The sequence below is a fragment of the Citrus clementina genome, unplaced genomic scaffold, assembly GCF_000493195.1.
Source record: "Citrus clementina cultivar Clemenules unplaced genomic scaffold, Citrus_clementina_v1.0 scaffold_6, whole genome shotgun sequence".
In the NCBI taxonomy this organism is placed as follows: domain Eukaryota; kingdom Viridiplantae; phylum Streptophyta; class Magnoliopsida; order Sapindales; family Rutaceae; genus Citrus; species Citrus x clementina.
The window spans coordinates 8,893,358-8,904,554 of record NW_006262139.1 but is presented as its reverse complement, the minus strand read 5'-3'; the positions used below and the strand labels follow the sequence as shown (position 1 = coordinate 8,904,554).

At 31.4% G+C, this 11,197-nt stretch overlaps 1 protein-coding gene across 2 annotated transcripts; it reads left to right on the top strand.

The window, feature by feature from the left end:
• Positions 1-5,588: 5,588 nt before the first annotated feature.
• LOC18038993 lies at positions 5,589-11,006 on the top strand. Of its 2 annotated transcripts, none has more exons than XM_006428594.2 (6): positions 5,589-5,883; positions 7,121-7,315; positions 7,399-7,515; positions 7,681-7,830; positions 9,835-9,893; positions 10,648-11,006. In XM_006428594.2, the coding sequence occupies exons 1-6, from the start codon at positions 5,689-5,691 to the stop codon at positions 10,781-10,783; spliced, it is 852 nt and encodes a 283-aa protein (XP_006428657.1). In that variant the 5' UTR covers positions 5,589-5,688; the 3' UTR covers positions 10,784-11,006. The 2 variants fall into 2 exon arrangements, with proteins under 2 accessions (XP_006428657.1, XP_006428656.1); XM_006428593.2 differs by having other exon boundaries at positions 5,797-5,883; positions 7,094-7,315.
• Positions 11,007-11,197: the final 191 nt, after the last annotated feature.

Below are 11,197 nucleotides of genomic sequence, written 5' to 3'. Positions count from 1 at the left end.
AAATTTAGTCTTTTTTATTTTTTATTTTTCTTTTCTCATTTAACATTTATTTATTATCATTTTTACTTTTTATTTCTCCCTTCATCATTTCATTATTTAGTTCTCATGATTTATTTTTTAATAGAATTTTAGTTCTTACGATCCCACATTAGGATCCTTTTTTTCCCCAAATGACAGAACATCAATGACTGGTCCTACCACCTCAGCTTAACTGGCCAATATAAGCTCTTTTCTTCTCTATATATTACACAATCACATCATCGTCATCTTTACAACTGGATGCGTGTGTGTGTGTGTGTATAATCAAAACATAATTACTAATTTCCTCAATGATAGCTTCATTTATTGCTTTAATAGATTGTCTTGACTAATATTGTATTCTTATCACCCTGATATTTTGTTCTTGAGATACACTAATTGGTCTTGATTCAACTTATCTTTTTTATAAATATTATTTTAGTTATAAAAGGAAAATTTTTTAGCGCAAAAAGTTTCCTCCAAAATCGAATATCTTGGGACAATATTTCAACATTTATGATAAAGTAAATAGTTGCACATAATTATAAGTGATGATATTATTTTGTAAGGATTAGAATTTAGTGTTGAACTAACTTTTCACTGATCATTAAATCAATTATTAGAATTGTTTTAAATTTTTATTTTTTTATTTATCTTATCTAACAATTATTTATTTAGTGTTCAGTAATAGCTCAACTCAGCACTGAATTCTTATGCATTTTATAATTAGAAAACGAGTGTAAATTTAGCTAAACCATCCGTATTCCGTAACACAAAACATCAGTCTAAAAATCTATAGTAATTTTTTTTATAATTTTAAAATATTTTATTGTCACAAATAATTACCTCCAATAACAAAACTAAAAAAGAGTATTTCAAAATTTTGTCTATATTAACGTTGCATTTTGGGACCAAAATATTATGTTTCTAGGACACATTACTTAATCTCTTATCCAGCTTTTTGTAACTAACTTTACATTTTGATGCTAAAAGACTATTTTTTTAAAAAATTTATAAAGAGTCTCAATACAAGGCCTTCATTGTATCATGATTGCCATGACAAATTCAAGGGCATCATTGCATTATGATTGCCATGACAAAGTTACTTAATCTATTAAGAATAAATATCAAAACAAGAAGAACAATTGTTATGATTGCCGTGACTGAGTTACAGTCTATGAAGAACAATTGTTAACACATAGATGAACTGATATTTACTAACCCCATATATCTAGGGTGAGGTTTTAAAGTTGAATAGCAGTATTTATGTCTCTACCTTCTACAACTGGATTGAGTAAATCCAATGGATAAAAGCTTAGGCCACTTTTTAAAGTTAGAATTTTTAGTTAGGTAGGAGCACCCTTCTTGATTATGAAAATTTTTAGACTAGCTTCTCCTATTTACAAAGTTGTAAATAGTTTAGGGTATTTTTGGTATTATATTTCAAATGATATTTTTTTTTTAATTTGGTTTAGAAAATAAAAATGATTAGCTTTTCATGAAAATGAAAACTTATTTAGTGATTTATTTGGAAACTAATATCCAAGAATAAGAAGATTGAAATATTTTAGTGGATTGTCTAGAAAAATGATAACAGTGAAAATGTATTTGGTATAGTTTTTATGAACACTGTTTTTCAATAGATAAATTATTTGTAATCCTTTTGAAAAATCAAATTGAGAGGTTGTAAGGGTTGTGATACATTTGGGTTAAGAGATTGGAGATAAGCTTTTGTTGTAAAGGTTCATTGACATTTTGGAAGTCAATTGTAAAAGTGGTTGAAACTTTGAAGGCTTGCTTAGTGAAATTCTCAAGCCCGGTGAGCTTGGAGGCGTGGACGTAAGCATTGTTAGTCGAACTATATAAAAATCACATGTTTGATCTCTCTTCCCTTACTCTTTTATTATTGTGCTTTATTAAATTTATTAAGACAAAATATTGAATTGTTATGTGGTTTGTTTAACTTAAGTTTTAAAAATCCCAAATCACCCCCCCTCTTATATTGCCTAGTTATTATTTCAATAAGCATTTGAAAGAATTGCTAGCCGTTCAATCTAGCATTAATTCTGAACGGCTGAGATTGTACCACGTGTTTAAGTTCACGTACACCTGTTTGCCCTAGATTTAACGCTTTATTTTGGAAGATAAACCACCTTGACAAATGAGAAGATGGAAGGTTCCACTTTGATTTTATTTGTAGCCATTAATTATGTTAAATCCAACGATCCATAATGGTTGCAATTTCAGACCCTTGAATTGTACTACTAAAAACATTATAAAGGTTGTAATAGCAAGCTCATCAAGATATCATGCAATTTCCCACACTTGATCAACCCACAATTTACCTATATAAAGGCAAGAGATTTCATAAATGGGGTGTGAAAATTTTGGTGGAAAAAGAAGGAAACAAGAGAGATTTGTGTGGTAGATTTTGGGAGTAAGTTTTTAGGTGTAAATCTAGAGTTTTTTTTTTTAATGTATAATCCTCCTTTTTGTATTCAATTTTCTTGTATTGTACTTTGCAAGTTTGTTAAATAAAAGATTTTACTTTTTAGCATAAGTGGCTAATTTTCTAAGATAAGATGAAAGGTGAAACTCAATAATTCAAATCATGAAATTAAGAACTCTTTCAAGTGAGTTCTAATTTTGTTTTATTTATTACATGTTTATAATTTGTGTTTTCTATCTATTACTTTGATTTCATTTTAATTTGTAGAACTAGACACCTTTTGGATCTATATGGTATTTAGACATTATGTGGACACTCTAATACGGTTGTGGTACATTATATACTTAATCTTTATATTTATCTATACAAATGGTTAGTTAAGAACTAAGTCACATAATATTTCTAAGTTGCATAATATTAACTGGTTACAAAATTACAAAATATAAATATATGAGAGTATTATAACTATAATTTAAAAAACAGAGAATGGATCCTTGTAGGCTTAACACTTTTTAGACTATTCCTTATTAGTTTCATTTTCAAAAATTGAATAGTTATATTTTTCAAACAATTAAAAAGTATTTTCAACAATTAATTTTCAACAATTAATTGTAATTTTATACAATTACAGTTTGAAATTTAATAGATTACCTAATGAGTTGGTAATTCTTAAAAGTTAAGAGTTTCACATCTCAAGATAAGTACTTTTTTATTTTTTCTTGTAACTTCATTTTTTCTTCTACACTTTATTTATTTATTTTTGTTCCTCATCTATGCTTTACTATTGTGTCATTAATTCATATGGCTGATTTTATGATACCGCCTAAATTGTTAATATTTTGTAAATATGTTATTATATTTGGTTTAATTAATTTATATAGCTGATTTAATCACCTATTATTTTAATGTCAGTTAATTAATTTTCAGTTTATTTATTATTATTTCTATTTATTTATTGTTATTATTATTTCTAATTCTTGTACATTTATATTGTTTGTATATTTAAGTTTTAGTTTATTATTATTATTTTTAATTTGTGTAATTTTCATTTAGTGTTTCATGCATCACTCATTTGTCTCTACATCATCTTCTTAACTTAATTTGATGCACACATATACATCATCAATATCATATGAGACATTGGTCTTGTATTGATTGTTGCGGATTATTTAGGAAATCACATTTACCACCTTAGACATGGCCAATATCAAAGCCTAACAACTTTTCAACACAGGGAGATATCCAAGCCTTACAAAATCTTCACAACCAGCCTAGGACAGTTAGGGATATCAGGCATTCTACTAGAACAAGAGCACCATCATGCATAATTTTCCTTCGTGATGCATCACATCTTAATTTCAAACATAGTATCATTCAACTTCTACCTATTTTCATGGTTTTGAGTTTGAAAATCCATACCTTAATTGGAGAGAATTTGAGGAAGTTTATAACACTTGTACTAATCAAAATTATAATATGAATATCATCAGACTTATTTTTTTTCCTTTCTCACTAAAAGAAAAAACTAAAATATGGTTACAATACCTTAGGTCAGGATCCATGAGAACTTGGGATGAAATATAAGCATGGTTCTAAAAAAAATTTCCATCGCACAAAACAAATCCATTCAAAAGTCGAATCACCACTTTTACTCAAAACTAGAAAATACCCTTCACTTGTCTTAGGATAAGTATAAAGAGTTACAAAATATTTTTTCCACGCCATGGTTTGGAAACATAGAGGTTAGTGTCATATTTTTATGAGGAACTCACATCCCCAAGTAGACAGATTGTCGAAATGATGTGTAATGGTGAGTTTATAGAAAAAAGCTCTAAAGCTGCAATAATTTATCTAGACTACATAGTAGACAATGCACAAAACTGAGATACAACTGGTTCTTATGAGCTATCGAGTAAGCCCTAGTCATCTCCATCAATTATAAACTTTTACAACCTTAGAGGAGACCATGACCTTCAAGCCAAATTTACATTCTTAACTAGAAAGTCAAAGCATTAGAGTCATAAATGTAAAAAAAGAATAAATAAATAAAAAGCGAAAGAAAAAAAAAAGAAATTATATGGAAAAATGAAAGGAACAAGTACTTAGTTTGAGATGTGGAACTCTTTTTTTTTTTTAAAACAACTTTTAAGAAACACCGACCTTTAAATTTCAACCCTTAATTGTAGTTTTAAAAAAGTCCAAAGTCCATGTTTATTTAGTCCATAAAGTCCAAAAGTTTAAACTTTAAAGGATAAGTTATAATCTATTATTCATATATCCAAATTCTAATTTGATTTAGGGACTGATTTGCAAGAATTTCTGAGTCAAATGAAGTTTTTCACGGGTTTTATAGGTAATACTATAATTTTAACAGGTTGAGATAGTAATTAATAAAAATGGTCAAATATATAGATAAGCTGAGACATATTGATGGTAATTAATAGAAGAAAAATAAATTTCTATTGTGAATAAAAGTCAATATAGATGTCTGAACATACTGCAAATATTACTAAGCTCCTTATAAAGGAGTATGTTATTTTAGCCATAATAGTAATACAATATTAAAATATTATGTGAACTCTTATAGTAACGGACTACATATGTCTAAACATACTTAAAATAATAGTAATAAAGTTCCAAGTATTAATGGTAAAATCTCGATATGCTGATAATCTGAAGGACTCAAATTGGTGTCCTCATGGACTCCACAATTCTTGAGAGCACTTGCATCAGACAACATACCTCATGGCAACACTTCCACATTTTATTCTTTAAGTTAATCAAGAGTTTCTTTAAGTTTATGGTTGGTTTTCTGTGTGCATCCAAATATTTAAGTTTATACTTTTTCCTTCATCGAGAGTATATTTTCAGGCTGGACTTCAACATTAGTTCATCAAAGACATGTCCCAGTAAACATAAGTCAAGAGTTTCATGTTCTGTCAAGACTTGGGTCCATAGAACATTTGGACTTATTTTGACGAAGATAAAAAAATAATAACCTAACATTTTAATATATCAAAAATGTAGGGTGCTGCATATAATTGTTCGAATTAAGATAACGTAAAAAGTTAAACCCCTTTTTTTCGCAAGGGAATGGAAAAGGAAAAGAGAGGGGATTTGTAGAAACAAAGAAGAAAGAAAAAGTGAGATAGATTTATAGCCGCCTTGGGAGATAGAGAGAGAGAGTCAGCCGAAAGTATTGGAGGGGCAAATCAACAGCAATGAGTACAGCCTTACCAATGAGGCTTCTGCTGCCTCTGTCTTCAGTATCAACGACCAACGCCACCACGCCCTTTTTTAACTCTATTGATTTTCCCTCCAAATTTCTGAAATCACCTAACCCTAATTTCAACTTCTTTACCTTCTCTTCTCATCCTACTCAGCATTCATGGCGTCCAAGAAGAACCAAGAAAACGGTTAGTACCCACTTGCTTAATTTGCTTTTGAAATGAATTAGTTCGTCTGGGTCTCTGTTTCATTGCTGAAATAGTGAAAATTTTGTACAGAATTTCATGTTCTTTTTTTTTTGGGGGGAATTGAAGTGTATGCCCACTTGTGGAATTAATTGATTTAGGAATGAATAAGCTTTTCTGGGTAATTGTTATGTTGCTGAAATGTTGAATAATTTGTTGCTGAATTGCTTGTTCAAGCCAGTGTGCACCCACTTGTAGTAGAATTGCTTTTGGAATGAATAAGCTATTCTGAGTATTTGTTATGTTTGTTTAAGAATTTTAAGATTGAAACTTTTGTTAATAATTTCTAGGTAAAGCTCTTGTGTTGCTGAACTGTTGAAATATTTGTTCTTGAATTGCTGTTCAAGTTTATTTCGTCTAAATGCTCAATTTGATTAGAAAAGTCTGTTTTTATCTGGCTCTTCTAGGTCTCTGTTTTATTGCTTGGATACTCAATTATGTGTTTGTTAAATTGAACTTTGTACCTGTGTGCAGAAGTTAATCTGTTCTATCTAGATTTTGTTGAATTAGTTCTTCTGGTCCTTTTCTTCGTTTCTGTTTCCAATTGAATCTAAGAGTTTCTCTTATTGCTGTACGTATGTGTAAGTAACAGGTTTACTTAATTTACCGAACTTTATCAAGCAGAGTAGCAATTGTAGTCTTTATTACATAAGTTATATTCCATGTCAAATTTTTAAGAAAGTTTAAATTTAGCTGTATTTCTTTTGTGTCTTTAGCTGCCTTTTGCTTTACATAAAAGGGGTTTCAGGGAAAATATGTCATTTGAAACTATACAAATTTTTTGATCTAGAGAAAGTATTAAGACATACGCTTCTGTAATAGTCACTTCTGTCTGATAGCAATTGTTGAATAAAGGGCTTTCTTGAGTTGATGTCATGTGTATTTCTGTATATTTAACATTGCCATTTTGCTTAATGGGTGGGCAACAACACAGATTTAATCTGCCTATAAGCAAATTATTGAACTGTGATGGTTCTAAATTTTGGATATGTATGGACTATTCTTCAAGTTCGACTGCTCTCGTATAACACATGGGCTATAGTTCTTCATAAATTGTTAAAAACATTCTTGAGCTTGAGGTTATTTGATTGCAATGCATTCTTTAATCTCTTGCCTTATGTTCAGTTGGTTTTCACTAATGATTTACTAGCAGGGCCTGTGTTTTTATGTACTGGTTTAGTGGCTTTGTGGAAATATGAGAAAAGATCAAGACATGGATGGTTTGAGATCCGAAGAGGAGAATGTAATTGGCATGTTTGGTTCCGATGAAGATGTTGGCACTCAGATACCTACCCAAGCCCAATCAGTTGTGGAAGGATCAGGGGCAGTTATGGTGTCAGAGTTTAAGCCTGTTCCTGATGTAGACTATCTCCAGGTGTGTATTGTCTCTGCTGTAGAACTTTTACATGGCTGAGCAGTTGTCCGATCTCTATATACATGCGATTCTTTTTTCTGCAGGAGTTGTTGGCCATCCAACAGCAGGGGCCTAGAGCTATTGGATTTTTTGGGACACGGAATATGGGGTTCATGCATCAAGAACTAATTGAGATTCTTAGCTATGCTTTGGTTATAACTGTAAGACACTATATTTTTTATCATGTAAAGGTTTTTTGTGGTGATGTGGGCAGTTTAGAGCCCCTTAGATGTTGACCAAATGTTGAACTTCACTTGCTTGCTCGTTATGAAGAGTTTATCTTATAATTTTTTATTACTGAAAATGCTGTATAACATTTTATGCAGAAAAATCATATTTATACATCAGGTGCATCCGGGACTAATGCAGCTGTCATCAGAGGTGCTTTAAGAGCAGAGAGACCAGATTTGCTTACTGTAATTTTGCCTCAAAGCTTAAAGAAGCAACCCCCTGAGAGTCAGGAATTGTTGGCAAAAGTAAGGGTTTCCACTACATGATGATTTTCCAAATTAAGGATTTTAGAATTCAGCCTAGATTTTCTCATATGGTTTTTAAATGATTGACGATTGCACTTAAGTGGCTGTCGTCAACAGAGCAATTAATAGAAATGTGGAAGGAAACTTGAATTTTAAATTGTAAGAAGAAAATATCAAGAAATAACATGAAGAAGAAAAAGTGTTTGGTACAATAAAGAAAGAGAAAGAATATATACTGAGTAAAATCTAAGTGGTTATATAATTATTCGTAAACTTCTTATTTTGATGAGAGTAGGATTCTAAATCAAGAGTCCCTTAACACAAATTTTTGCTAAATCAACTAGAAACAAATCAAGACTTAATAATCTAGCTAAGAGTTTGAGGCAATTAAGCTAACTACTAGGAATCACCAAAATTACAGCTCCACCTTGCAATTAACTGAAAATATCTATGAAATTGTTTCCTCATGGTGGCATCTTTCTCTTCAGTCTTTAAGTTTCTTTGTTGTAAGGCAACAATTAAATTTTAGGTTGTGATATGGGCTTATTGGAATTGGATGAAGAGATATAAGTCATGCATAAGCCTTTACTATATCAGTTCATTTTCAAGAATTTTGTCTTCAAAATTTCTAGTTTCTATGTTTTGTTTTTTTTTCCAACCAAAGTAGCCATTGGTTTAAGGGCAGCAAGGGACTATTTGCAAGTTTTTTTAATTTAAATGTGAAGAAAAGGGGATGTGGATTTGGCAGCATAAAATTTGTTCGATTATTGTGCTATAGAAATCACAAAATGAATCATTATTGTGAAGCATGCAGCGAATATTGACATGAACATTGTGGTGAACTGTAACTCTAAATTTTAGTTGTAAGAGGAAATAAATCAAGTAATGACTAGAAGTAGAAAGGCTTGCAATGAGTGCAGAAGAAGAAGAAAAAGAACGCTTTACCAAGAATATTAAACCAAAAACTCAATTAATTAATTAGTCACAAAGTAATATAATACTTGGTTACATAGGCATATATAGACTTCTATTCTTATCCCAAGAGGACTAGGATTCATAAATCAAAAAATTTGGAATTTTTAGTGAAAACCTTTACCAAATCAGCTAAAACTTATTTAAAGATCTGATATCTGAGTTAATACTGAAGTCAATCAGCAAAACAACCTTAATGTACTGGAGGAGTTGTAATTACAGTTAAATACTGTTAACCCGTAAGTATGAAACCTTAGAATTATGTAGAAACTAGTAAGTATGAAACCTTAGAATTATGTAGAAACTAACTGTAAACTGTTTACTAGATCAGTTTGGTTAAGGCATTCATTCCTGTTCCATTTTCTGCACGTGTACATTTGTAAGCAAAGGCCTTGCGATTATTTTCACTTTAGAGGTATTGTTGAAAGTAATTTATGGATCCTATTTTAAGATCCATGGAAAAGAGAATATGGTGAAAGTGAATAATAGATCCTATATTCCAAATAGCATTAATGATATCTCTTTGACACTTTGCTAATTTCATTATGTGATGAAATTCCCGTTCTGGTGAATCCATTACATTGTGTTTGAACTCCCCAAACGACACCCTCCACTCTAGCTAAGGCTGAGAAGCACGAGAAGATGTAAAAACCTCCCCCCCCCCCCCCCCCTTTCTTGTCTTTGTTTGAATGAGCTGTAGGCTGTAGGGCATCCTGTATTTGAACCTTTTGTTCTATAAGTGGTTTTTCATTTCTTTTTATCATGATTCTACCTTATTGTCCAACCATGAGTGTCAGTAGTTAAAGGCAGAGGAATTTTACGGTGATAAATCAGCATATCTTTTGTGCAATTCAAGTGTTATAAATATGTAACTTTCATGATGACATTGGGGCTGTTTATGTTATGAACTGTTTTAGTTGGTAATTTCGAACTGAAAATGAAATAGACCGATTTAAGGGGCATAGTAGTAGAACTGTGGGCTAAATCATTATTGCCTTTGTCATAATTATTGATTTGTTTTTTAACATGAAGGTGAAGACCGTGATAGAGAAGCCTCATAATGATCATCTTCCTCTAATAGAAGCCAGCAGGTACACGATCAGTTTTGCATTTTTTTTGTTTTGTTAACTTTTAAATAATAAGTATTAGTGAGAGGTAAGTTTGCACAGGGGAAGATGATATTAGACATCACTGTTTAGTTTACAAAAGCTGATCTGGGAAATCAACTCTTATCACCATGTGGGGATCCTTCAGCAAAAGGTTGAAGCCGCCGAAACTTTTTCCCTGGTTTCTTTTATAGTTAGCGGTAGTAGAAATCAATGTTGTGGGTTTGACTCCCTGGGTAAAGAGTGAGCTGAATTCATACTTCACTGTTGTTCCTGAGCATAACAATGCCTGATTCCAGAACATTTTTTCAATTCTAGCAATTGGTTTGAATTTTATAAGTGTTGGAGTTTTGATGCCAATATATTCAAATGTGTTTCACAAGAAACACTTACTGTCGACAACCCCAATTTGTTTCTACCTTTTGACAGGTCAAGAAGAACCTTGTTCTTTTGCAATGAGAAAAGAATCTCGGTGATGCAGCTAATTTCTGAACTCAATAGAAACTGAATCATGAGCTCTTGTTCAAATACTTTCTAGGCTAATGAGTGAACTCAACATCCCGTTACTGGCTGTGACAAATTTGTCATTCCTATATCCAATCATAGGAACAATTTGGCTTTTGTTTTCAATCATTGTGCTGGACTAGCCATATAATTTAGATTATATTAATATTCTCGCAAAGTTCATCTGGTTTTTCATTTACTTATTGTTCTTCTGTGTAATTTTGGTGAATTCCAGGCTGTGTAATATGGACATCATATCACATGTACAGCAAGTGATCTGCTTCGCATTCCATGACAGCAGGTTGCTCATGGAAACATGTCAAGAGGCAAAAAATCTCCGGAAAATTGTAACTCTCTTTTACCTGGATTGAATCAATTTGTTCATTTGTACATTGTTTTGGGAGGGGGTTATTTTTATTTGTAAAGTAGGAGAGGCAATGGAATGAGACAAAGATCGGTTGCCTTATTTTTGTAGATTGTAATTGTGAAGTGAGGGAGCCCATTCGCTCCTCTTTCGTTGGAAAGCCAAAAAGAAATATTTGTTATTGTTTTACTTTAATAGAAAAATGGACACATTGCGCAGAACTTTTCTCATTCAAGTGCACGCGTCTTGTTTTGGAGATGATATGATTGTCAGATGGTGTTCTATTTACTTTATTGAATTGAAAATCACATCCCTTGCGATGGTGGATTTGTGGCGTTTTTGTGACAAGATTTGTTCATCAAACTTGAATAAGGTATAAGGTAAGCTAGTTTTGAGTTTACTTAACATGTTTGTTAATTAG

What these genes read in the sequence shown, in the direction of transcription:
- LOC18038993 (XM_006428594.2), top strand. Translation starts at nt 5,689, where the DNA reads ATGAGTACAGCCTTACCAATGAGGCTTCTGCTGCCTCTGTCTTCAGTA. An exon ending in GCTATGCTTTGGTTATAACT is followed by an intron (nt 7,516 to 7,680) that starts GTAAGACACTAT and finishes CATTTTATGCAG; the next exon opens with AAAAATCATATTTATACATC. An exon ending in CCTCTAATAGAAGCCAGCAG is followed by an intron (nt 9,894 to 10,647) that starts GTACACGATCAG and finishes GGTGAATTCCAG; the next exon opens with GCTGTGTAATATGGACATCA.